The following is a 27,905-nucleotide window of genomic DNA, read 5'->3' on the forward strand; positions in this document are numbered from 1 at the left end:
GTGAGCTGAGACTGCCATTATTTTTGAGAAGGAACATGGCTGGTTTTTAAGGGTCCTGGTCTCTGGCCAGGCTGAAGCTGAGGAAACATAACCACTTTATAAAAACTAATTTTTGTGTCTGCGTTAATTATCCTTTCAAGATCTTCTGTGCCTAATGGTCTTATGATTCCTGAGATATCTAACACACTACATGTACCTACTGAGGCTCAGGCCTTTTCCTCCCACCTTTGCTTCCTTCCCACCTAACCCCAGTTTGCCCACAGATACAGGAAGGGCTTTCATGTGGCTTTGCTGTTCACAGCACCGTAAATCAACATCAACATGCTCAGACTCTGCACCATCTTTCAAAAGACAGACGAAAGAGGCTTTTCACAGGCATGCTGTGATGCCGGGAATGCGGCTGTTATGCCTACCTGATCTGCTCTGCCTCTCGACTCTGCTGTGCCGACAGATTCCCGAGGGACTTCGATTCTGCAGCTCAAGAATGGGAGCAGCAGAATCTTCAGCAACAGAAAGAGGGGAGAGCTGCCTAGTCATGCCTCTGTGTCTGCTGGGGCAGTTGCCTCCTGGCTTGCATTGGATGACAGATGATCGTGAGGCACCTGAGAAGAAAGAGTTTGCATCAGTTTGGCTGTAAACTCCCTGGAGGAAAGCAGGGCTTTCAAACGCTCCGTCAGTGAAATGCATACAAACGATTCAGCAGGAGAAAGGAAGCACACTGCAAAAATCAAGGTTTCAGCTCTGGTCAGAATAAAGTAAATAAGTAAGTAAATAAATACTTAACTCTCTCCCCCCTTACACACACAAAAAAAAAAAAAAAAAAAAAAAGTGCTGTATGAAAACCAGCCTTTCCCCTAAAGAAATGAGAGCCCTACGATGCAGTATATCCTTAGCCCCATGGCTCCATTCATAGGATCTGAACAGTCAAAGGAATCTGTACTCACGTGGGCCCCTTCCTGAGCACTGACACTGAATCAGGCAAAAGAAGAGGTTGCCATTCTCCCTTAGGGCGGAAAGGAGGGCTGAGGAACCACTACTGCACAGTCAGTGCTAGGAGCCTCTCCAGAGGGGAGTTTTCTCTTTCCAGAATGGTCCTTGAGACTCTTGTATGGAATGTAGCCATGGTCACTGATAGGTCTTTTTGATAAGGACTTCTGCTAAACCACTGAAGTTTTAAGCCTTTACATGCACTATATCAGAATCTCCACATCTTCACAGATGTTGCTTCTTCTTCTGCTAGATGCAGATCACACAAAGATGCTTCATTTCACATGGAGGCTGTATAGAGGCACAAGGCAGCAGAGAAGACCCAGGTCCCAGAATTACCAGTGCTATCAGATGAAAAATCTTCCACTGACACCACATTTTATGAGTAAGAGCTTGAAGGACTGGATTAAGAACAACAGCAAACAACAGAAAAGAGTGCAGTGCTGGAATATAGCAGAGTGTGCAGGGTGATCTTGCATGAACTCCCAAATTTATCGGAGGCGTCCGTGTAAGAGGTCAGTCAACACATGAGCAGCACAAGAGAGTCCTCTTCTCAGTCAGAAAGTCAAGATGACAGGCCATTTTGGTAAATATAAACGTGTGTTCATTGTCAGTTGAATTCACCCACTGCTTTTTTTGCAGCTGCTACTTCAACTGGTGACCATCTTACCTGAACTTATGGAATACACATATACCCAGAGCAGCCACTAACCTTGCCATGACTTGGAAGGATTTAATATGAAAATCATACCTATTTCACATTTGAAAGAATACAAAAATAGAGACAAACCCATACGTAAGGTGCCAAATGTTGCAACAAATTTGGCAGACATCTCAGAGGGCAGCATTCTTCATTGCAACATGATCCATTCCAGAACACTACAAACACAAATAACTCCAAGCCAAACAAAACCACAGAAGTTCATTCTAAAGCAAGGACTGTATTCAAGATCCCAGAAACTGCATGAATCGAGGCAACAACACTCTCTTGCCCAAGGAAGCTAAGGCTTCATATAACTTTCAATGAACTTAAAGCTGTTTGATTCACCACATCTAACTACAAAGATCGCAAAGGAAGAGATGCACAGAATATGGCATTACACAGAAAAATCCTTTCTCAGCCTATTTATATTCTCAAAGGTCATTTTTTACCCTTGAAATAGGTAAGTGACTGAACCAGCAGCTAACCCCCTAGAGATGATCTTTCTCAAACATGCTCTTTCCTTCCTCCTCTGTCCAGTAAAAGGGAACTGTGACACAAGGAGGACACCAAAGTCTAGGTTCCACCTTGCCACATGGTCCTAGAAATTCAATCAATGCAGTATAGAACCCACAGTCTGTGACACACAAACGACAACTTCAAAATATTAAGACCTCTATGATGTCTAAGCACTGTATTGTCTCCCCAATTTTTGGTGAGCATTACTCTTTACAGAACTTTTTAGAGCCTACTGGACATTTTCAGACCTTTAAAAAGCTATTCACCTCCATATATTCATTTTATATCAATCTAACAATCACACAACTCCCCCCATGACCTTGTTCCACTCATTTCATAACTTCAAGTGTTACTTCTCCCATTTACCAAACAAGGATAACATTACCTACTTCATAAAACTTTATAAACATCTTGCAAGCCACTCTTGAGGTTGAAAAGCACACTAGAAATGGCAGCCCTCAGCCATTCACCCTGCCAGAAGCAGCATAGCACCTCTATTTGACAGCTGAAAGTTAGTTCCGGCCTCCAGGAGTACCTCTAAAGCTAAATATTCAAAAAAGCACTTATGATTTTTCCGGTCCCCAACTTATGGAAGTTTTATTTTCAGAAAGCATTTGCTGACCGCCTGTCGTTGGAGAAGCAGCCACCAAGGTGCCTTGACCAAATCACTGCTCACTTGATATGCATCCTTTAAAGAGGTTTCATTTAGTCGAAGCACACATGCTACATCTCAATTCAGGTACAATTTAGAACAAGACCAAGATTCATTTTACACTCAGCAGAAGTCTAGCAGATGAACCGCAACTAAAATTTCAAGGAAATCTATTCTTCCTCACATGCAAAAAGAGCTCCGAGTTATCTGTATCCTGTACAAAAAAGCAACATCAATCTTTTCCTGTACATTGAGAAACTCAGCAGTTGAGACCTAAATTGTGATTCCAGAGATGGCATTTAATCGAAAGACACTGCTTGATTTACTGAAATCTTCCCTTATACTTGAATGCAATCATAGCACAGCAATTTATCAATATTTCATTGTTACAGCTAGAAAGCCTGGGCCATCTAATGCTACTGAATCTGAACATATTTTAGGGATACAGTTGGACAGGGAAGGTGACTAGATACATGCTGCACTAACTTAACCAAAGCTGGTCCCAGCCACAAGGAAACCAAACCACCATTTACACAGTACAGCAATGAAACCTTGCATGTGTGCAATGCTACCCCACAGCAAAACCATTTAACTCCAGTTCTTTGCCTCACACAGCAATTATCAGCTACCAAGCAGGGATCCACTACAGACCCTCCAAATTTAGAGGTATCATGAGCAGCATTTTCCACTGAACTTCCATATACCTTCATAAACCCCACACTCTTATGGAGACCTCACAGTCTTAAGCAGTGAGACCATGTCTTCTTCAGAGAAGAAAACAGCATGGTGCCATCACAGCTTGCCACATGACACTATGCACTAAAAGGCACCAGAGCAAAGGAGTGACGTAGCTTGGGTTGGATTTTTTTAGCTTATTTTAGGTGTTAATTTTAGGATGAGAAAAATAGTGCCCTGGGACTACCTGCATCTCCCTATGAATATAAACAGAATACCAGAATCACAGAATCATTGAATGGTTTGGGTTGGAAGGGATCTTTAAAGGTCATCTAGTCCAACCCTCCTGCAATGAGTATGGACATCTTCAACTAGGTAAGGTTGCTCAGCACCCCATCCAACCTGAGCCCCATCACAACCATCCTGAGCAGAGAAGTTTAAACTGGGTGGGACTTTTTACCTATTTTACCTGACCTTCTTTTAACCTGACTACTTGATCTAAGAGGTTACACAGATACCTGCAACTCACTGTGTACAGAAGCCGCATCCAGTTTCTGTAGACTGACACAACCAATGCTGAGCATGAACACAGTTTGTGGCTTTAGAGGAGATGAATCACACGCTGAGAATGAATCGACATTTTGGGCATCATTTGATATTTTAAGGGAATGCTACTGGAAGAGATTGGGAAAACACAGACAAATAGGAAAAGCATTGCCAGACGTGCTTCTTCATCACTTCATGGCTATAATTGATAGACAAAGAGATGAAGGAGGAAAAGAACTGGAAAGAAACACATATGATTATATCAAGCAGATCTTAATGAGTCAAATCCATGTGGATGACTTTTAGTTAATGGGTAAAAACAAACCCCTGCTCTTTCCAATTTCTTAAGATTATTTTTAGTTCATCATTCCATTTCAGCAAATACTTTTCCTTGGCCTGCAAATGTGGATGCTTTATAGCATAAGAAGTAAGGCCATTTCTCTGCACATCGAGACCAAAAGGAAACAAGCAAGGGGAACCCATATCTTTTCACATGCTTCTAACAAAGTCTGTCCATGTCTTACACCAATTATTATATAAGTGTGCTTCAATCTAGCAAGGTAATTGTACTTGTGACTAACCTAAACCACATGATTAATATCACTGAAGTCTATGCCTTTTCACATTCTTGAACACCATTCTGAATCCCAGCTGCGGGAGGAGCCGCTGCTGCTGCATCCATTCAAACCAGGAAGCAGCAGCACATACCTTGTCCTGACAACCATTTTCACCATCCATCTGTAAATTATGTGCAGCTCTTGCCCCACTGAAAGATGCTATACATTACTTGTGGCTTTTCATGTATACACATATTTCGATACGCAGCTCATATAGTGAGAAAATGCGTCCTCACCTTGGGTAGAAAAAAAATCATTTTCTTAATTTGCAAGGGGCTTGGAGAGAAGTGATTATGCTTTGAGGGTCAAGAACAAGTCTTTTCAGATTATCTTCATGTATATGACATATTTAGCATGTGACAGCAGTGCTTCGAATACAATAAAAAAAAACCATTCCATTTCATTTGTGACGACTCTTCTGGTCTCAAAAAATCACCCTGGAAGTAAGTTTTATGGCCAGGCCATCACAGAATTGTTTTATTTTTCATTTCTTTTTTAACCAACTGCCCTGATAGAAATTTAGAAAATCTCAAATAGACAACTGAATTCCCTTCTAAAAGCCATCCGTGCATTCATGCCACTGGATTACCAACACAAAGTGTTGGCTTATTTAGAGATACCTACATTTGGCTTGCTGGTATGTGCAAAAATACATATTCTATTTTTGATTACACAACTAAACTGATGGTTAAATAGGTGATGTAAATGAGCTGGACAGTTTCTTCATATTATGTTCCCACAGCCCTGCAGAGCAGTGGTCACCTGCAGCTATCACAGCAGTCAGGAGACAGACCACCTTTTCCAAAAAAATCAGTCAAGGCACCTGCAATCTACCTTTTACTAATTCAGTATTAAAATATGCTTATTCTACTGTGTCCTCAAAATCTCAGCTCTTAATGTGCCATTGTTTTTGTGCTGACAAAATGATGTCTTCATACCACTGCTGCGGAAACAATGGCTGGGTTTTGACAGATGGGTGGAGGTAGAAGCCAGTCTGGTGTTATGTGGAAAGTACGTCAATTGAATGTTCCTGCTAAATTGGGCCCTGATGAAAGAATTTACATTTCCTTTACACTGTAATGTTACCTGTTAGAGTGAGCATCCACGGCGATGATGGACTTGCTCAAACATCACAGGCCTGTTGCTTCCATCAGCCTGTGCACATGCTCTTGTTGATACCAGTTCATGATTGTGAGGGCTGAAGACTGTGCAGACTTTTGCAATGAAATTCTGGTCAGTAAGGAGAAGATAATGTATTTTGTGGCCAGGGAAATACCAAATGCACACTGCCTTACGGGAAAGGGGACTGAGTTGCACTGCTATTGGTAGAAGTGAAGAGAGCTTATTCTGTTCATTTTACAAGGATTAAAACCTCATTAGGTTGAATCAGCCATAGCTTTAATTAGATTGTTTGCTACTGGTAGCACACAACTGGGTGCAGGTCTATACAACACGATCAATCCACCAGTGAGTTAGGTCCATAAGCTTATTTTATTTCAGCCACAGGGACTGCCTGCAAAATGAAATCGTGCCTATCATTACACTGGTGTAAACCCACAGCAAGCCCATACAATCAGCCAGGCTGTCTGGGCGTACACTGACATACCTGAAGGTAACAGCTGACTTGGGAAGTTAAAATTTAAGAGCAAACTCTCCCCCACCTTTAGTGAATTTAGAACCAGCAGCTTGTCTCAGGACATGAAGCCATAATTACATTTAATAAAACCAAGCAAACAAGCAGTAGGGACAGTGTCTGCAAGCAGCGTGCTACACAAGTTCAAAGAATACGCATCTCTTGTTCAGTGAAGAAAAATCGTTTCATTGTGTCTCATGTATTTGGAGATGATGTTCTCTACTTAAGCACATCTCTCTGAGACACTGCAATGGTCTCTGTGCATTAAGAGTTATGCACATATGCCTTGCTCATTTACTATTTTCTTATTCTGAAAGTTTTTATGCTTGAAGGGGATGAGATGGTTACAATATTTATTTTTTTTTTTTTTGTCTTAGGGAAAAAAAAAAAGTTCAAGTTTTAATGAGAAACAAATGACTCGGTGATGGTGTACAGCATTTCTCTTGTATAATGATTAACTATTGTCAAGAGCAGAAAGCAAAAGAAGCAGATATTTTTGTTGTGGTTTAACAGTGACATCTATCAGCAATTTCTGCTAATTATCCCATCAGTGTATGTACACAGGCATTCACTTCAAATCAGCAGACAGCAACTTGACTTACAAGCGGAAATCTCAACAACTTCCATGTGCCCTCATATCCTTGCAATAAAGTGAACAGAGAGGCAGCAGACGGAATAAATAAATTTTACATCCTGTAACTAACTTTGTGCCTGATAAGTGGATGTGTCACTCTACAGCCTTGCACCTAATTACTCATTACCAGATGAGTAGTTCCTGCCTAATTTTCAGAGGAGGAAATCCAAGTTAGTTAAAAAAAAAAAATCACCCCTTTACATTCTAGTTATGCATTGTGCTTAGGTGCTGTCTCTAACCATCACTGCGCTCCAAATCAGAACAGACACTGCAATGGCAGTGCCACACTCTCTCCCTGTTACACCATCCAACATCTGGGGAAAGACCACCCTCACATCTCAGTAGTGATAATACTGCGATTTAACACACATATACTGAAGAGTCAAGCAGCTTCCATTTATGCTCAATACAGCCATGTCGTATGGGTAAATATATACATACATGGTAATTCACCTTTTGCATGTAAGAGAAGTGGGAAATAGTTGCTAAATAAGTCACTCAAAGGCATCTACTCATGCTGTGGTTGATTCTTATCTCCTCAGATCCCCACAGGTAGCTGCTGATCACTGATGCTGGGGTTCCCATTTTAATTGCCATATGCTTGATGCTTGGCTTCTGCATTCAAACCTGATGAACACTTGCAAGTCTGTAAATGCATCTTTTTACCCATCAGCTACATGTTCTTCTTATGAAGAACCTGCTCTGAGATGGATGCTTTCCAGGGAAACCAGGGAAGATGATGTGCATGGTCTGCATCTGTGTTGTAAAACCTCCGAACGCGAACTGCAGCACAAAACATATTCCAGGATGCAACATCCATTATGTTCAACAGCTGCAACCATTGAAACACAAACAAACAAAAAACGACCTTTCCAGGAAGCACATAAAAGCTTTAGCGTAAGCTAAAGCAACCTGCAAACTGCATTCTGGGAAGCCCTGATGCATGAGATTAGTGGCCAGCTGTCTCTGGATGACTTTCCAATTTGTTTCTTACTGGAGCAAATGGCTCCTCTTTGTGTTGCTCTGGATCAAGACCCTTCCCCAAAACACAATTATTAAAATACCTGAATCTCTCTCAAAATCTTTGTTCCACTTGCTCATCCATCTACATTTTACTGAAAGTATAGTTAAAAGCATGGAAGTTTTTCCTTTTCCCTGGCTTTTTTTATTTCTCCTTACTTTAAGCAAGAAGACTTCCCCATTATCACTTCAACGTAGCTCAAATTTACCACTGCCTCTATTTAAGCGCTGACAAGGAATTCCATTGATTTGACATCAAAAATAATACACCAGCACCAGCATGGGGGTGGCTGAACAGATCCTGGAAAAAATGTTTATTTGACAACATCTGTAGTGGAAATGGCAGCTACAGTATGTATTTTGAAACATAATGGCTACATATCTTTTTAAAGTCACTGGGCCTGACATAACATATTAACAGCTTGAAGGAATACAGAAGAAAGTGCTGCAAATGAAGAATGATTTTTATATGTTGAAATCAAAACTTCTGTAACTTCTACATAAAACAATCTACATTGATCTACAGAAAAAAAGATTTAAAACATCCATTTGGACTGGAGTATTTTGGACTGAATTCTGCTGCCAAAAACCACTGCTGGCACCTCCATTTGCCTTGGAAAACAAACGTTATGTCAAAATCTCATACTTAGCTGTGACAAATCTGGAGTTAGAAAACACTGATCCACAGTAAGGGTATGAACATCTCTTCCTTCAGCACAGAAATTTTCACATGCAACTAGCCCCTGCTTATTGCTCCTTCCTTACCCATCTGGACTCTATCCAGAATGAAGCCTGGGAAAGGCAGGACGAGGCATACAAATAGCTGTGTAAAAGATTATAAGATCCTTCCACACCATGAACTTCTCAGAGGGCAGCTTCCTGGCTAATTGCTGCTGTGGAAAGGCAAGCCAAGCTGCTTCAGCGCTGCAGAGAAAGAAAAGGGCAGGGGACTGATCCAGCCCTTGGTGCAGTTCCTGGGAAGACCAAGTGATTCCAGCGAGCTTTTGCTCAGCCTCTGAGGGGATACTTCCATGCCAGACTGCTCTGTGAGGAGGGAGCTGGACTGTCAGACACTTTTTTATCCAAGTGAAGCCAATGCATACCTTTCTGAAGGAACAACCCTGAGGAACTTACAAGTATTTGTCCCCTTATTGCAGTCCTGAAGCAAAGATTTTATTTTAAGCTTTTGCTTACATAAACAGTCCCTATGAGAGCGTCTCAGTAACAACTTCCAAATCAGTCCCTTGAACACACATTTAAAGGGATATCCTCTGCTGCAACAGATCTACATGACTTTCTTTTCCCCGAAATATACCTAACCCAATACCAACTCAAACCAATTGTAGGATTAATTGGCCTGGGGTCAGACCAGCTTTTCACCGCTTCAGCACTGACTGAGCAACAGATAAACATAAATAATTCAGTACCTGAAGGGGGCCTATAGGGATGCTGGGGAGGGACTCTTCATCAGGGACTGTAGTGACAGGACAAGGGGTAATGGGTTCAAACTTAAACAGGGGAAGTTTAGATTGGGTGTAAGGAGGAAATTCTTTCCTGTTAAGGTGGTGAGGCACTGGAATGGGTTGCCCAGGGGGGTTGTGAGTGCTCCATCCCTGGCAGTGTTCAAGGCCAGGTTGGATAAAGCCTTGGGTGGGATGGTTTAGTGTGAGGTGTCCCTGCCCATGGCAGGGGGGTTGGAACTAGATGATCTTGGGGTCCTTTCCAACCCTAACTATTCTATGATTCTAATTTGTTTCAAAGCTGCACACCATCCCATTAAAGAAAACCTCTGTACAAACTTCGTAAGGAGCTATACCAGAGGCACCTTCAACAGTTTCACAATTTACACACTTTGCTCCAAAATAAAAGCTTATGAATCTCTATTAAAAAATCCTTTGACAATTAATCCTGTCATTGCTAAAAGTTAGTGACACGTCCAAAAAGAAACAGACATTCCAAATTGAACTCTCATTTTTGCTTTCATTGCAGCTTCAATGAAAGTAGGGAGGCTGCTCTGACATGAAGTTATTGTGAAAGGAGTTTAGACCCAGGACACTCCAGAAATCTCTTATATGAATCTCATTATTACCTAATTATGATACAGCTTTTACTTTCAAGAAACACTGCAACAATAAATCCAGGCTGGTTTATGGGTCTCCTAAGATCCAAGTGTAAAAACAATCGGCACACTGACACACAACTCAATATCAAATTGCTTGTATTTATCTCCTACACAAACTATTGCCTCTCCTTTTTGACGGATGCCTCCAGAGAGTGATTCATTCCAGCTTCCTTAGATACCAATCTTAGGAGATGAATCACCTCTCAGAGGTGTCCAGCTCTCCTGCTGACTCCAGGAAGCTCAAGACAACTTTCTTAGTACTTACCGAGGCTGACATTTACATGCACCTGGATGAGTCCTAATCTGACTGTCTCAGGCTCAGTCTATGGCAGCACTTACACGCATTAAGCACCTGTTTCAGTTTTTCTCCACTGCCCTTGGGGTAATAGCTCCAACAGGTCTCAGCCCTGCCTTTTCATCACGGTACCTTTGGGGTAAGTGTCCATACAACCCACCTGGCTCAGGCACTTGCATATCTACAGCCCTCTTGCTGGTTCCACGCTTGGGAGTGTGGGATAGCCAGACTGACATGAAGACACATTTTCAAAAGTATCTGGTGGTTGTTGTGATCTCAGCTTGATACAGACCTCATCCTCCAGAACCACTCAGACCAATGCACCAATCCTTCTCGCAGCCGGCTCTGCTCCATTTCCTCCCACATAAGCAATGTTTCCTGGCCAGTGATCTGCAAATATCTGGGTGCCTCTTTACTGCTGAAGGAGTAAAGCAGTACTTGCCCGGATTTCACACCATTACCCAGGAGTCAGCAGTTTCTGAGGTTCTACCAGAAGTTATGTAGGAAGCCACAAACCTCAGCCACTCAAAGACTGAAGTGCACTGCTCCCTTGCTCTCCTCCCTGCACACAGGCCCAGAGCCCAAGTTGCTGCAGCATTTATTTCACACGCCTTCCCAATGCATGGGAGGAAAGGGAGGGGCAGGCATATTTGGGAAGCTGGCTGCCCTACCCCATTAGGATTCTTTGGGAATCCCTCATAAAACCTTTGCTGATCTGTAAAAGTGGCTGCACACACTCGCATTTAATGTATGGGTCCAGTATTAGTTCAGCTTGGTCAGAAGAATGCTTAGCAAGAATACTTCCATCTTCAGCCTGTCAGATATGACAAGTGCTGTCATGTAGTCACTTCCAGTCTATTGCCCTTTCCTCCTACAATGACTATTTTCCCTCCCTGAAGAAACAGGCAGTGCAATATTTGACACTGCTGCTGCAGACCAGCATGGGGAGAAGGTTAAGACTGGACTGAGACACCTGACAACAGCTGGACTTGTTAAATTGGAGGCAACCACAGCTTGTGAGTTGTCTTAGACCGTACAGGGTAGGGACAGTCTTCAGTCCTCTGCATTCACCACCTGCCATGACATGAGTCCAGTCAGTGCTGTGAGCTTTCAGGACATAAAGAGCAGCAAATCACCCATTTACCCAGCACAGCAAGCCAGCTCACCCAGCTGTAACTCTGCTCCTTTAAAAGCAAGTGAGTGTATGAATTATAATATCATGCATCCTAAAATCTGGTGCTGTGCAACAGCAATGGTTTGACATAAGCAGCAGATCTATCAGCTCCTTCAACTTCCTTTAAGGCATTTTTCCCTTAAGAAAGAAACACCAGGTAACTACCAAGCCTGCAGAATACTCAGTCTCACACATATACTCCCAAGAAAAATGACACAAACTATTGCCTGCTCTATCAAAATCCAGCCCCATCTGAAATTTAAGTCAGTTCGATGCAGGTAGAATGGGAAGTCATGCTCTACTGACAAGCACTGGACCATGTCTCTTGATTTGTTTTTATCCTGGATGTAGCTGAATGTAACACACCAAAAGGAATCACATTTTCATTGCTGGTCGGCATAACAAAGCTCAAACCAGAGATGGCAGGCACCCTGCAGTTTTAGAGCTCGAGTGTTTGTAACAACGTACCACACCTGGTGGGAAAAGAGTTCATTTCTGACAGAAGAAGCAACTTCCCAAAGTACCGCATGGCTCTTTAAAACATCTGACACTGAATATAATAAACTTAAAACAGTTCAGTTAAAGCCTCAGATTTCTACAGATATTTAAAACAAAAACTTGGAACTCGAACATTAGGTATATTTTTAGAAAAGCTTTCCTTTCAACTTTCTGATTTGTGCTGCACATATATCTGCTGTGTATTTTCAGCATGACAACCTTCAGATCTGCATCACGCTATAAGCACAGCTGTATCTCACACTGGACAACATCTCCACATTTCCAGTTGCCACAAAAGTGTGATGTGAAGTTGGTATGTACTCTTAAAGAAACGAGACTGTTATGTCCCCGAGAGTATAGAACAGATTTCACAATTTCTTGTGGTTTTTGTATTAAGGAATTGTTTCTAAAACAATCCTTAATTCTGACACTTTAGAAGTTGACACTTCTGAAAATAAGGGGAGGAAAAAAGCAGTTTAAGGGAACAATTGCTATCTGAAGATGAGGAATAGCAAGCACAAAGAAGCTGGTGCCTCTGTCTTTGAAGCAAAAAAGATAAATCTAGAGCACAATATTAAAATACTATGGAAAATTCAATAACATTCTATGGACCTAATTTCATACCATTTTAAAAGCCAGAATTGAAGTACACAACTTTATCTGTGCTTCACCATTCAACATTAGCTTCTTCATCAGAAATTATTCACACAGCAGCTGAAATCAAGCAATAGAAATTTAACAGTACTTACCCCAGATGGTATTAAGCTGCTAAAAATGCTATCTAAGTATTAGTTACTTTATAAATACACACACACACATCCACATTACTTTGCACGGAACAGAGCATGCAAAGTAAATTCCTGCCTAGTGTTAGATATACAAGAAAAAAAACATTTACCATCTGGCACAGGCGAATTTAATTCAGAAACATTGTAAGATGATAATGGTGCCACTCTTGCTGAATGTTTCTTCATCCTTTGAACTTGCTCTCCTACTCACACACTCACTTCGTTTTTAGTCTGCATCGCTTTTGGTCCCGAATACTATAGTAAACACTCGGCTATGGCTGGTGGCTAGATGTTGTTCTGGAGATGCGGCAGTAAGCTGTGAGTACTGATTTGCTGTTTCCCTGGGAAACCATTTGCAACACATTCAAACAATGCTTGACCTCTGCTAAGACTTTTCTTTCATTCAGTTGTTAAGCACAGCAGATAAAATATAAATGTATTATCTATCTCACCTCATAAACTTGAAAGTGCAGCAGCCCCTTTGCATGAAAGCCAGGATTTCACATCAAATATCTGCACTGTGTTAGCAAAGCAGATGGGATATTTCTCAGACAATTGCAAGGGAATTACACAAGGCGATGTTCTGGTTCCTTACACTGTGACAATATATGGATGACTACAGTAATTATTTTAAATAAACTTTGAATAACTGCTAAATCAGGAATGCCTTGGGTAAAAGAACTGGCAGCATACAGGTCTGTATCTGATAACAAAGCAATGGTATTGCAGGAGTCTCTTCTAACACCCTACAAAAATTGTCACAACCACGAGATATATATAGGCCATAATTTTTCCACATTCTTTCCTCACTTCCCTTGAGACAGCTAAGACATTTTAATTCCCTAATAACTTCTCTTTCCTACTCCCTTATTATTATTTGTATTATTGGAAGTTGCTCACTTAAAACAATGAGAAAGAGACAGTGATTAATCTGATGGAAGGGAACCAGAAAGTACCTCATCACCCCCTCTCCCAAGGACATTCTGCACTTCCACATAGTGTGTCCCAAGGACACACTATGGAAGAAGTATGGGAAAGAGAAATGTTTACGGATGCATAGTTTTCCACCCAGCATTTCCTGGAAAGATTGGAGCTATCCTTTAGGATCTTCATTGTATCCTTTGTGACAGATAAGGCTCTCCACCATGACAATTTTTTCAAAGCATCACACTGCATTACATGAAGCTAACCAACTTTTACTGCTCATCTGCATGCAGAGGATTTCCAGCACTGTGTAACAATCACTATTCCAAAGAAAATTGTCTTTGCAATTTGCAGAAGAAATTTTATTCTCCCCTTCAAAGAGCTGAGAGTCAGCAGACTTTGTGTCAGAGTAATCACCAGTCAAGTAATTACTGCTTCTACAATCACAAGGCTATTAATATGTGTCTAGTCCGTCAGCATTTATATAATATAAACAACATAATAACATAACACAGATTGTTTTTAGAAAACCATTTCTGCAAATAGGAGCTTATAATGGAATCATTAATGGACCTTAGCAATGGTGAGGATGAAACACATGAGACAATGTCAAGCAATTCAAGACATTTCTTTCAGACAATTGCAAAGATAATGGCAGAACATGATTGCATCTAAAAGTTGCTGCACTTTTTTTTAAAGGAAAACCAGCCACTGTTTCAACACTTTAATTCAGAAGCTATATCCAAATTCATGAAGCATTTTTTCAAATATCTAGCCCAGCCATCTCTGCTTTGTACAACAGGTACAAGAGAAATGAAGCAGATACAAAACTGTTTTAAAAACATATGTGGTTGGTCCCTAGAACTCCCATCAAAGACTGCAGCTTGAAAAGCATCAGCTTCTTTGGCTACACAAGCAAGAGCTTTGGCCATCTGTTTCTATGCCTACTATAAATAGCAGATTGCATTTCTGTATGAGATGCTATTCATATAGGTCCTCTAATCATTCTTATGTACTAAGTGCACATGAGAAGAAAATAATAAAATAATACAGAGTGGAAGTGAGAGAAGCAAACTCTGCCCCTTTCTTCTGAGCTACATCAGACTCAAATCCACCCACAAGTGGAATGTAAATTTACCAAATTTACCAGAATAGCATATTTACTCCACAGACTACAAGTCCACATAGAATCTGTGGTCCTGTGCCATTCCACTCACCTCATGTTTATGTAAGGCACCACAGTGGGAAAATATGCTTCCCTCCCCCCTCCTAGATTTAAACAGTAAAATAGTTTCCAGCTTGCTCCTGAAGCTCTGTGCTTTCAGTCTGCAACACGTTAAATTTCTGGCTCACGATTTCCCCGACCATGAGCCCCAGATCACTATCAGCTACTGCCCAGCATGCTGGCTTGGCAATCTAGCCCCAGGTCAAAAGCCCCTCTCCAGGTTTCTTGTTGGCCCCTTTAGGCACTGGAAGCTGCTCTAAGGTCTCCCCAGAGACTTTTCCTCTCCAGGCTGAAAAACCCCTGCTCTCAGCCTGTCCCTGTAGCAGACAACCCCCAATTTTGTAACCTCCTCTGGACTCACTCCAACATGCCCATGTCTTTTATATGTTTAGGGCCCCAGACCTGGATGTAGGACAGCAGAAGGGGTCTCATGAGAGCAGAGCAGAGGGGAAGAATCACCATCTTTGACCTGCTGGTCACACTTCTTTTGATGCAATCCAGTATACAGTTGGATTTCTGGGCTGCCAGCACACACTGCTGGTTCATGCTTAGTTTAGAATCATAGAATCATGGAATAGTTAGGGTTGGAAAGGACCTCAAGATCATCTAGTTCCAACCCCCCTGCCATGGGCAGGGACACCTCACACTAAACCATCCCACACAAGGCTTCATCCAACCTGGCCTTGAACACTGCCAGAGATGGAGCACTCACAACCTCCCTGGGCAACCCATTCCAGTGTCTCTGGACACCCTAACAGGAAAGAATTTCCTCCTTATATCCAATTTAAACTTCCCCTGTTTAAGTTTTAACCCATTACCCCTTGTCCTGTCACTACAGTCCCTGACGAAGAGACCCTCCCCAGCATCCCTATAGGCCCTCTTCAGGTACTGGAAGGCTGCTATGAGGTCTCCACGCAGCCTTCTCTTCTCCAGGCTGAACAGCCCCTACTTCCTCTGCCTGTCTTCATACAGGAGGTGCTCCAGTCCCCTGATCATCCTCGTGGCCCTCCTCTGGACTTGTTCCAACAGCCCCATGTCCTTTTTATGTTGAGGACACCAGAACTGCACACAATACTCCAGGTGAGGTCTCACAAGAGCAGAGTAGAGGGGTAGAACCACCTCCTTCAACCTGCTGGTCACGCTCCTTTTGATGCAGCCCAGGATACGGTTGGCTTTCTGGGCTGTGAGCGCACACTGCCGGCTCATGTTCATTTTCTCATCGACCAGCACCCCCAAGTCCTTCTCTGCAGGGCTGCTCTGAATCTCTTCTTTGCCCAGTCTGTAGCTGTGCCTGGGATTGCTCCCACCCAGGTGTAGGCCCTTGCACTTGCCGTGGTTGAACTTCGTAAGGTTGGCATCAGCCCACCTCACAAGCGTGTCAAGGTCCCTCTGGATGGCATCCCTTCCCTCCAGCATATCAACCGGACCACACAGCTTGGTGTCATCGGCAAACTTGCTGAGGGCGCACTCAATCCCACTGTCCATGTCAGCAATGAAGATGTTAAACAAGACCGGTCCCAACACCGATCCCTGAGGGACACCACTCGTTACCAGTCTCCAGCCGGACATCGAGCCATTGACCACAACTCTTTGTGTGTGGCCATCCAGCCAGTTCTTTATCCACCAATTGGTCCATCCATCAAATAGATACCTCTCCAATTTAGAGAGAAGGATGTCGTGTGGGACAGTGTCAAACGCTTTGCACAAGTCCAGGTAGATGACATCAACTGCTTTACCCTTATCCATCAATTCTGTAGCCCCATCATAGAAGGCCACCAAATTGGTCAGGCAGGATTTCCCCTTAGTGAAGCCATGCTGGCTGTCACCAAGCACCTTGTTGTTTTTCATGTGCCTTAGCATGCCTTCCAGGAGAATGTGCTCCAAGATTTTGCCAGGCACAGAGGTGAGACTGACTGGTCTGTAATTCCCCGGGTCTTCCATTTTCCCCTTCTTGAAAATGGGGGTTATATTTCCCTTTTTCCAGTCGTCGGGAACTTCACCTGACTGCCATGATTTTTCAAATACGATGGCCAGTGGCTTAGCAACTTCATTCGCCGGCTCCTTCAGGACCCACGGATGGATTCCATCAGGTCCCACGGACTTGTGCGCGTTCAGATTTTGAAGATGGTCTCAAACCAGATCCTCTCCTACAGTGGGCCCAAGGTCTTCATTCTCACAGCCCCTGCATCTACTTTCTGTAGTGGGTGGTGCAGTCAGAGCCTTTGCCAGTGAAGACCGAGGCGAAGTCATTCAGAACCTCAGCCTTCTCCAATTCCCGCGTAGCCAGTTCTCCCGAAAGCTTCCTCAGGGAGCCTATTTTGTCCCTAGTCTGTTTTTTGTTTGCTGCGTACCTGTAGAATCCCTTCCTATTATCCTTAACATCCCTGGCTAGGTTTAATTCTAACTGGGCCTTAGCCTTCCTAACCTGGTCCCTAGCTTCCTGGACAACATCCCTGTACTCTACCCAGGCCACCTGTCCTTGCTTCCATTTTTTATAAGCCTCTTTTTTCCTTTGAATTTTCCTCAGCAGCTCCTTATCCATCCCAGGAGGTCTCCTGGCTCTCCTGCCGCACTTCCTTCTAGTTGGGATGCAGCATTCCTGAGCTTGTAGCAGGTGATCCTTGAATATCAACCAACAGTCTTGGGCCCCCCTGCCCTCCAGGGCTATATCCCATCAACCATCAAGTTTCTCATCAACCAACATGCCCAAGTCCTTCCCCTCAGGGCTCCTCCAAATCCAGCCTCTGCCCTACCTGTATTAGTGCTTGTGGATTTGTGTATTGCATATTTGTGGATATTAATCCAGACAAGAGTACAGGGAAGCTGTGATTTTGCCAGCTCACTAACTAGACAGCAAACCAGCACTGGAAATGGAGTCAGAGAGTGCTGAATTGCATCCACTAACAAGTACTCCATGCTCGCAGCAAAAAGGGGCTGATGCTGTCAAAACATACCCTGTTCTCTTAGTTTAAATCATGTCTGTTTTCAGTAGTTATAATGTATATATTACATATGCTAAATATGTATACATCTTTCAATATATGCATTATAATGTTAAATATGCAGTCAGATATTTAAGGAAGCCACTGCAAAAGTAAAGGCTACTTACTCTTCTTCACTGGAGCTGCAACCTACATCAAAAGCTGTAGGTGTATCTTACATGTCAGCCCCACATGTATGGATATTTGCTTGCAACAAACCACACTGTAGTGACAGACGTACTCAGTTTCTACTGATAAAACTGGTATGAGAGAGTAAAATCACTCGGAAGTTTACCTTATGGTAAGATATAGAAGATAGGGTCCCCATGAAGGACACTACACCATCTCACATTGCTCTAGTGTCTATAGTCCTCCTCAATGAACAAATAGAACAGTGTTAGGTTCTGTTTAGGGAGCTATTTTCCTCCATGGGAAACAATTAGCAACCAAAATTACAATATTAATATAATCCCAACATGGAAAGACAAAGTATCTAATCAAGAGAAGATGACGACGAGTGTACTATAGCCCTAAGGAGACAGAATCATCTCATCTAAAGGAAAACAGCTGCATAAATACATGAAATACTGAATTTTCACATTGATAATGGGATTTACCTCATTTTCAACACCAAACTCAGAACCAGCTACAGCAAAGATTTTTTAAGGTGAGTGGTGTGAAACTTATAGCTCTAGAAGACAACTTGCCTGGTCTTTCCTAGATGTCTATCATAAACTGAGATTAGTAACTCTCTGAAAGCACCCGCTTCTTCCCACTGATTGATGGTGGTAAGGTGCCTTGCTCACACCTGGTCTTCCGGCTTTTAGACACCTTAATTACGGCAGATACTCCCAGTGGGAAACACTTTGTGTGAATATCCGATAAAGACATGACAGGACTTTCTTTGACTCTAGTTGATTTTGGAACAGTGCTCAGATGCAAACCTGTATGTAGTCTTGGTTTTGAATACCATTAACTTACAAGATCCATATGACACCCACTTCGCATACATTCCTGCAGCTGACAGGTCAGTCCATACCCAGTCACTAGACTGTAAGACTCTCATAAACACGACTTTTATAGGCTCTTTCAGGTTGAGCATGTGTTTTAAGATGACAAGATAGAAGGTCATTACCTAGCTCATTTTATCCTGTTGGAATATAAATTAGATGCAAAATGCAGAAGAGACAGATAGTCAAACAGCAAAACAGACATATCTCACAAAAGGGATTTTTATGTACACCGAAGTCAAAGCATTATTTCGAATTTTTACCTAAGTTCAAGCTGAATCAGAAGCATACAGCAAATGTTACTTGATTCAAACAACAACCTCAACCCAAAATAACTTTCAAGGTTCACAGATAAAAAAGAACTTGCCCTGGTTTCAGCTGGGATAGAGTTAATTTTCTTTCTAGTAGCTGGTGCAGTGCTGTGTTTTGCCTTTAGTCTGAGAATAATGTTGGTAACACACTAATGATTCAGTTGTTGCTCATCAAGTACTTTTTATGCTCTGCAAGTGAGGAGGCACACAAGAAGCTGGGAGGAAGCAGAGACTGGACACCTGACACAAACTAGCTAAAGGGGCATTCCATAACACAGCACATCATGCCCAGTATAGAAACTGGGGGGGAGTCACCTGGAAGGGACTGATCACTGCTTGGGTTGGGCTGGGCATCAGACAAAGGGTGGTGAGTGATTGTATTGTGCATCACCTGGTTTTGGGGTGTTTTTTGGTTTATTTGTTTTGGGGATACTTTGGGGAGGGGAGGGAGTGGTTTTGGGTTTTATGGGGTTTATTCATCTCTATTATATTATTACTATAATTTGCTTTTACTTCAATTATTAAACTGCTCTTATCCCAACACAGGTTTTTACCTTTTTTCCCCCAATTCTCTTCCCCATCCCGAGCGAGCAGCTGCATGGTACTTAGCTGCCAGTTTGGCTTAAACCATCACAGAACTGTGTATCTCTCTGCTGTGCCCAGTCACACCATATAGATTTTAAAGAATCAAATCCTGAATTCCTTACTTTGTCTTAAGTCTCACTGGCTTAAACCCTTTTGAATGCTCCTTTTCAGCAACCCAGAATATTAGCTCTACCAGCCAGGTGAGCAATCTTGCAATGGCATTTCAGCCTGGGAGCCACTGCTCCCAGCCATCACTTAGCTTGTGGTAAAGACTGCCTTAACTTCAAACTTCCCTGATAAACAGGTATGATTTGTTTGAGAACATTCATATTGATGGCACACTAGTCTCATACATTTTTTTCACTGAGGCAGAAACTGAATTTTATCCAGATTTTATGGTATTCTGCAGATTCCAAGAAGCAAAGTACTCATTGCCTGCTAAAGTCCCACCTAATAACTGCAAAAAACCCCTACTAAATCTGAAGAGATTTTAATCCCATTGGGGTCTGGATCTTTATATACTGATCTCTAGTTCATCTCAACATGGGTCGCTATTTTCAGTAAAACAGCTCAGGAACTGACTCTTTAATGCCCACTCTGTTTTTCTAACAGACAGAAAACGCAATGTTACCTATTTTTAGGTGATAGTATTTTCTCAAGCAGGCAATTTCCACAAATAAGATTAATGGCACCAGCTAAATATCCACTTCAAGACGATAATATGAGGATTTGCGGTGGTACTCAGCTGTCATCCAGAATGGAAAGATTCTCCTTGCTGCCAAAGGCAAAAGCTTTTTCAGTCCTCCATGTCCCACCAGACCTCAAGGAGCTGCTAACCAGCTGACAGCTCAACTGCTGCTGGCTCCCATACAACTGCAAAACCAGTTCAAAAGCACTCAGACCGCTGACAGCCAGTTCTGTCTTGGCTACTAGAAACCAGATCCTGCATACACCTGAAAAGCTCCTAATAGTTTTGATGCTACCAAGTGGGCAAGATGTTACACACCATCACAATGTTATGCTGCTTACTAAGAAACCCAAAATATCTGATTATTCCCTGACCCCAGTATCAGCCCCAGCCCCCGGGGTACTCAGCCTACTTGAAAGTACTAACACTTTCTATTGCACTTCTTTTGGAAAGCTGTTTATTTGCTATGTGATTTTATAGACCTGACAACTATTGCTTCCCTGGAAAGCATAGGGATTAAAATTTCAATTAAGGTAAACTCAGATTTGCTCAATCATGAGACTTCTGAAAGATAAACTGCTCACCCACAACAATCAGGAGATACGCACTAATGTCTCTATCTCCAGAGCTGGCAAAGCAGCTTCTTTGGGTTTTTATTCTGTTGTAAAAAGAAAATATCATACAGTAAAGAAACACTAAACTTCTAATGCAATTAAAGATATAAGGAAAAAAATATTAACTGTGGGCATGGAGAGTTGCTCTTTAATTTCAGTAAGTCATTCAGCATTTCATGGAAACAACAAATGCATCAGCTTAGATGAATCTTCAATTATTTTAACATTCTAGCAAACAAGACATGGATTTAAAGTTGACAAAAATACTAGAAGTTATCACCAACATTAGAAACAATCATATTTACAGAAGAATCAGAAGAATAAAACAAAAAAAAAAAAAGCTGCTCAATGAAAAAAACCCCAAAAAGGATTCAAGAGGAACTTTATTTCAGCTGCACAGTGTATTCAGTGCTACTGGCCTCACAGCCTCTGCCAGGTTGAATGGATCCTGCTGTCCTAATCCTGAATCAACAAGACAAAATGTGGTTAGTACTCCATCATGAATTTCAGTTTAAGGGCTTTACTGACAGCCAGGAACAGTGAAGGTCAAAAGCTTCAAGAGGAACACACAGAAATCTCACCTGTAGCATGTACAGACCTAATCTGAGAAACCAGAACGCATCAGACTCCCTGCAATACATTTTGTCTCCTTCAGGTGGAAGGAGCTGTTCGTTTAAGAAGCAGCAGTGAGAAAATGATAAGGCTACAAGATCATGCCATGAGCTTTTGACAAACTACCTGGGGAGCCTTCAGCTACCCAGAGTTTGGGCATCCCCTGTCACGAGGCACCTGAATTTCAAACTCTTTCCAAGTGTAAGAGATGAGGAGAAAGGTTCCTACTTCAGCCTGGACATTCCAAAACTCCCTGACAGTAAAATACAGCACAAGTAGGCAATCAACATAGAGTCTGCTCAACACTAAATCAAAAATCAGGTATCAGTTTAAAATATCCAATATAGTCTTTCCAGACAGAATAATAAAATCAGACACCCCACACTTATATTGTTGGTTGTGGGGTTTTGTGTTTGTTTGCTTGTTTTTTTTCTCCTGAGGAAAACAGCTTAGATGTAATTGCATGTCAGATAATTATTTGCTTTACTAACATTTTATTAACAAAGCTGCCACAAGTGAAATAAGCTGTCTCTGTTTTCTGGCTCGGTGACTATGAAGTGCCTCTTCTTTACCATAAGAGAGCATTTGAGTTGAGAAAACCTCCATTTTGTGTTTGTCATCGTGACTATAGATCACATCAGTGAGACACTAAATCACTTCTCATATTTGCTACCTGTTGGGTAGCTAGCAATTAATTAGTTTGTTTAGGGCTTTTTTTCAATACTGTTAACATTCTAGCATAGCAGGCCAGAAATCCAGGGCTGGCTAGTTCCAAAATGTAGCTACCAGCATGTTCCAACCTAAGAAGATTTTGCGGCAGGGGGAGGAGCTTACACAATTCAACAGCGCAACCCCTACCACCCCAGATGGCACCACAAAGTTCCTTGCGTGAAGAAATGTAACCAATTTTTAGGACAAATTACAGCATGAGATAATGTTTGTTGTCACATCAGTGGTGCTGCACTACATTTCACAGCCCCTCTAATTTTAAAGAGCTGGGTGCAGAGTTCACAGAGGTTTTGAAGCTTCAGAAAAGATCGGAAAAAGGACTAGAGCAATCAGAGGTCTAAAAAAAACCACAGGCTATGTGCGAAGCTAGAAAGAACTGGGGTCAAACAACTCATAGAAGACAGAGGGGACACAGCAAGTCATCTTCGTGTGTGTAAAAGGTTTCCGCACAAAAGAAAGGATTATGTTGACAGGAGCAGGAGCAAGAGACTAATTACATTAACGGAAATTTCAGTGGGCCAGGCCAACTGTTAAACAAGGAGAACAGTGAACCACTAAATGAGATGGCATCAGGTAAAAAATTCCCATTGCAGGAGAGTTTGCAGAGCAGGCTGTCCAGCGTGGATGAAGTGCAGTTGACTGCATCAGAGCATGAGGACAGAGTAGGTACCTTCCTATCATTAAATGACTGTGATAAATAATGTTACCTCTCAATGACGAGCAAATGTCCAGAAAGTACTAAGGATTCTTAGAAATACCAATCTTTTAATGTGACTACATTTGGGTACTTAAGCCCTCCTGAAAGTAAAGGCTTCACATTTCATTAAGCTTGGCCATTCATTCACTCAACCTATATTAATCAAGCAATCCTGAGCTAACAATAAAAAGGTGCTAATAATAAAAACAGGTTATTATTAGCTGAGCTAATAGTAAAAACTAGGGTGAAGGAAACATACTGTGAGCTCAGAATGAGTGTCAAAGTAGAATGCTCTGCTGAATTCCCAAATAAGCATCCTCTCACTGCAATCAAACCATTGCAAGTTTTTTTTTCCAACCTGTATACCACAGGTAACTCAGGATGACTGTTAAGGACAGGCATGAAATGTTAGAAGACCAAGCCTGCCACCAGCAAGTACTACTTATTATCTGGACTTCCGTGCCTTATTTGGAAGGAATTTAGATCTCAAAGTCAAAATAGCTTGACACTCACTAGCATCATACACTGGACTTTAGAAGATTCCAGAGGCTGATGAAAGAGTCTTATGGCACTAATGGCATCAAGGCTTCACAGGGACAAAGCATGAACAAGCCACACTGTGTCACAGCTTGCCTTCAGGAGCTGATGTTGAACACGGTGTTACAGATTTTAAAGGAGAACAAAGTGACCAAGTCCTGATTCAATGGGCGATTATGGTTTAAAGCCTTACAGTAAGATTGATTTCTAGTAGCTCTGAGAGTTAATCATAAAATCTACCACCCCTTGGTTTCTGCTGTTTTATTTTAAAGCATTTTTATTTTCCATTCTAAGTGCTCATCTGATACCAGGGTGGCTTTGCTTCTGCAAAATTCCAGCTACATTTATTTACTGATGATGAAATAACAGCCCAAAATCTCAGCTATAAGACATCAGCCTTACTCCACCACAGCAAGTCCTTGGAGTTAACAGTTAAGTAACTGTGGTTTTACAACCACAGGCTCAGCACAAAACATCTTCCAACACTCACAGAGCTCTTCTGAAATCAGTGATCACTGCTGTGTGTCAAAGTCCATTTGCATTCATCAGCAGAGACACCAGGGAGGATGCTCAGGATACTGGTTACTGGGATAGCTCATCCAGCAGAAGAGAGATTCCCACATGAGTTTAATTCCCTCTCTTTTTCCCCCTAGAATTTGGGTCCACATTTTGTGGGGGAGAGAAACCCCCCCAAAAAACCCAACAAATCAAAAAACACCCATGCCAAATTCAGCTGGTACTCATCTGAAAAATAACCAGTGCTGAAGTTCAAGAGACTTCTTTTGAACAGTAGCAACTTCATGAATTTACTAGCAGAAATTCTCTACAAATTCTTTTTTTGGGGGAAAAAAAATAGGAAAAAAAAGTAAAATCCTTGCACTACAGAAATTAAAAATTTTGGTACTAAGAAATCTCAAACCTTTTGTGAGTACTTCTTGTCTAATCTTCATATAATCCTGCCTAATACCTTTCAGTGTAAATCTCTGTTATGCACAACATCTTATTAGTAAGACAATGAAGATAATAGAAGAAAAGTCTCCTGAGCAGCATTAGGGGATTAAGGAAGGATTAAACAGTTGTGACACAATGAAAATGTCAGAGCTGCGTATTCACCATAATTAGTCTCGTTTCTAATACTTTCCCTGGGTCAGTTACTCAAATCCCAGGACTGTCCCACAGATCTGCTCCCAGTGTGACAAGTGGTGGCAGGACCCAGCCACTGTCTCATGACTGGGGATTGTTTCAATGTAAGAAGAGGGACATAGACTCTGTTCTTGACATATATGAAATGCCAAGTGCATATGCACCAGAAAATGGCTAGTAAGAGTGAAACAGGCTCTTCTTAGAGAAATCTGCTTTACATTTCCTTAGGATGACAACAAATATTAGTAATGTAATTTTATGGTTACCTGCAGGGCCTCTTTCCCAGAGAGAAACTGGTATTTCCTATGCACAACAAACCTCTTTCAGGGATACTTCAACAGCTCGCCGCCCCACACATATCCTCACCATGGGCTGGGGAAGCAGACATACCACTGCAGTGACATGTCCTGGGGCCCAGCCCCATGTAAACCTCCTGCAGCTGGTAGAAATGGGAGTTATTTTTATGAGTAGACTCCTCAGGTCCTCACTCACGTCCTCACTCACTTCCAGAACTCACTGATTATTCAAAACAAGGTTGTTCAAAGCAAAATTGCTCCAGTGAAGGGCATTCCTGAGATCTCTGCCACCTTCCAGTTCTGAGGGAAGAGACATACTCCTGTTTTCACTGGTGCCCCAAGCAAAGCTTTGCAGGAACTGAGGTCTGGACCAATGGGGGCCAACAGCCATCAACAGATGTGATTTGCTCTTTATGTAAAAGATCAGAGTCTCTGCCTTTTAAAAATCTATTTGTAATCTGAAATAAATTCTTATTCAATAATTAAAAGCAAGCCTATTTACTGCAACAGAGCACAGTATTGATCTGATGCTGGTTTAACGTGTCAGAGGTAAATCAGAGCCTGCAGCAGGACTCTATTAAGTTACTGGAGACCCCATCTCCTCTTTAGGTAACATGCCGTGCTACCAGCACTCAGTCCCTGAAACAACTAATCTGGAACCCAAGCGGTCTCTTACATCCCCTGCTGGCTAGTGGCATCTTCAAGCCCAAAATAACCCTCTGTTTACAGCCCCTGTGTGTCAGGACGGCTCATTAATGGGTAGGAACAGTCAAGTCTGGTCAGAGCAAATCAAGGGCAGGTCCTTGAAAGACTCAGCTGTGAGGAGCACAGCTTTCTACAGCCAGAATAGCCCACTTCACAGCTTATTTCTAACACCTCAACATTCATGTTAAATACCTTAGCAGGGGTTGCCCCACTTTTCCAAAACATTTCAGCATCTGGAATCCATGTCAATGAAAAGTGGTTTTTTGGACCTTTACCCCAGTGATTCTCTTTGTTTTGCTCTAGCCTTGCAACAAAACAGACCACAACAGCTGATTTCTAGCATTTCTGAGTAGGCATCACATCAGTGCACAAAAAGTACCTCCCAGTAAGTGCTAACCAGGGAATAAAGGAGCCATGATTAATCCTAGCTCTTAAAATTACATCTTCCAATGCCATGTGAACCACACACAGCAAGCACTGGCCACCCAGTCACCTTAACACACAGCTGAAGTGTTCAGCCTCTCAGAGAGTGGGTGCATTTGCTGGCGCTCACGGGCACTGTGGACTCAGCTCCCTGGCACATAACACTAGCCCTCCTGGGCTCAGCCTCCAGCATACACAGTTCCTTGGCCCTCTGCAAACTGGCACTATAAAACCAGGCTGGCGCAGCATGCCTGTGACTAAACCAGCAACTTTTGGGGATTAAAAATTCACGAGCCCAGAATCAGGCAGCAGTTCACTGGTGAGGAAGTGTGACCTTGCAAAGAAAACACCCCCATCACCAGGAGATTAAAAAGGCCACAAAATTGGGATAGACCACAGGATGTTTCAAGGCCAGCTTCCCAAGACTCAAGCTAGGGATGAACAGATTCAAATAAGCACTGACATCCAGAGGGACCTTGACATGCTTGTGAGGTGCGCTGCTGACAGCCTTATGAAGTTCAACCATGACAAGTGCAAGGTCCTGCACCTGGGTCGGAGCAACCCCAGGCACAGATTCAGAGCAGCCCTGCGGAGAAGGACTTGGGGGTGCTGGTCGATGAGAAAACGAACATGAGCTGGCTTCAGTGTGTGCTCACAGCCCAGAAAGCCAACCGTATCCTGGGCTGCATCAAAAGGAGCGTGACCAGCAGGTCGAAGGAGGTGGTTCTACCCCTCTACTCTGCTCTTGTGAGACCTCACCTGGAGTATTGTGTGCAGTTCTTGTGTCCTCAACATAAAAAGGACATGGGGCTGTTGGAACAAGTCCAGAGGAGGGCCACGAGGATGATCAGGGGACTGGAGCACCTCCTATATGAAGATAGGCTGAGAAAGTTGGGGCTGCTCAGCCTGGAGAAGAGAAGGCTACGTGGAGACCTCATAGCAGCCTTCCAGTTTCCTGGGAAGAGCTCAGTTGGACTAAAAACTTTTTTCCCTCTCTTCACCAAAACTTCAAGAGACTTGGAGAAGAAGGGGAAAAAAAACCAAACCAACCCAACAACATAAAAACCCAACAGATTTCCATGTGTTATGCTCACCCAAGCCTCTCCAGCTTGCAGGCTTGCACTGCTGAGGCTTACCGAGTGATTCAGGTCTGCATCTACTGGGCATACAAACGGCTCCACCAACGCAGAGTATCTAGTGAACTTCCCCTGGGGAAACCCCTGTCCCCTGTATTGCTTGAACTCCCTTACAAGTGGAGTTAGCCTGACCACCCTCACACCACTGTCTCATTGGAACAGGAGCTCTTCCCTCATGGATTGTCCCACACTGGTATTTTGAACCAGTTTTACTCTGCAATATGCCATCAAGGATGGCTTTCCCTGCTCCAAGGAACCTTATTTCAAAAGAGTTTCTGCAGCTATTATCTCCTGGGGTTTGTAACAGAAGAAAAACTCAGCATTAACCTAACTAATTACTTCAGAAGGAGATTGCAGAGGGTTTCATTCCACTTGTCCTTTCATCTCTCCTTTCTCTTTTAGATATATTCCCATGCCACCTGCTCTTCC

General features: G+C 42.5%; 1 protein-coding gene across 5 annotated transcripts in view; it reads right to left on the minus strand.

Annotated features, from left to right (window-relative positions):
• SLC35F4 (solute carrier family 35 member F4) overlaps positions 1-27,905 on the minus strand; it is a 130,347-nt gene that overhangs the window by 25,252 nt on the left and 77,190 nt on the right. For 2 of the 5 annotated variants that reach the window (XM_065683632.1, XM_065683631.1), the window contains exon 2: positions 414-602. The exons of 2 other annotated variants lie outside the window; for them this stretch is intronic. In XM_065683632.1, coding sequence (XP_065539704.1) covers positions 414-602 — 189 coding nt within the window. Of the gene's footprint in view, positions 1-413; positions 603-27,905 lie in introns of those variants that run through there. One more of the 5 variants, XM_065683634.1, reaches the window with a different exon arrangement.

The sequence above is a fragment of the Lathamus discolor genome, chromosome 6, assembly GCF_037157495.1.
Source record: "Lathamus discolor isolate bLatDis1 chromosome 6, bLatDis1.hap1, whole genome shotgun sequence".
Classification (NCBI taxonomy): Eukaryota; Metazoa; Chordata; class Aves; order Psittaciformes; family Psittacidae; genus Lathamus; species Lathamus discolor.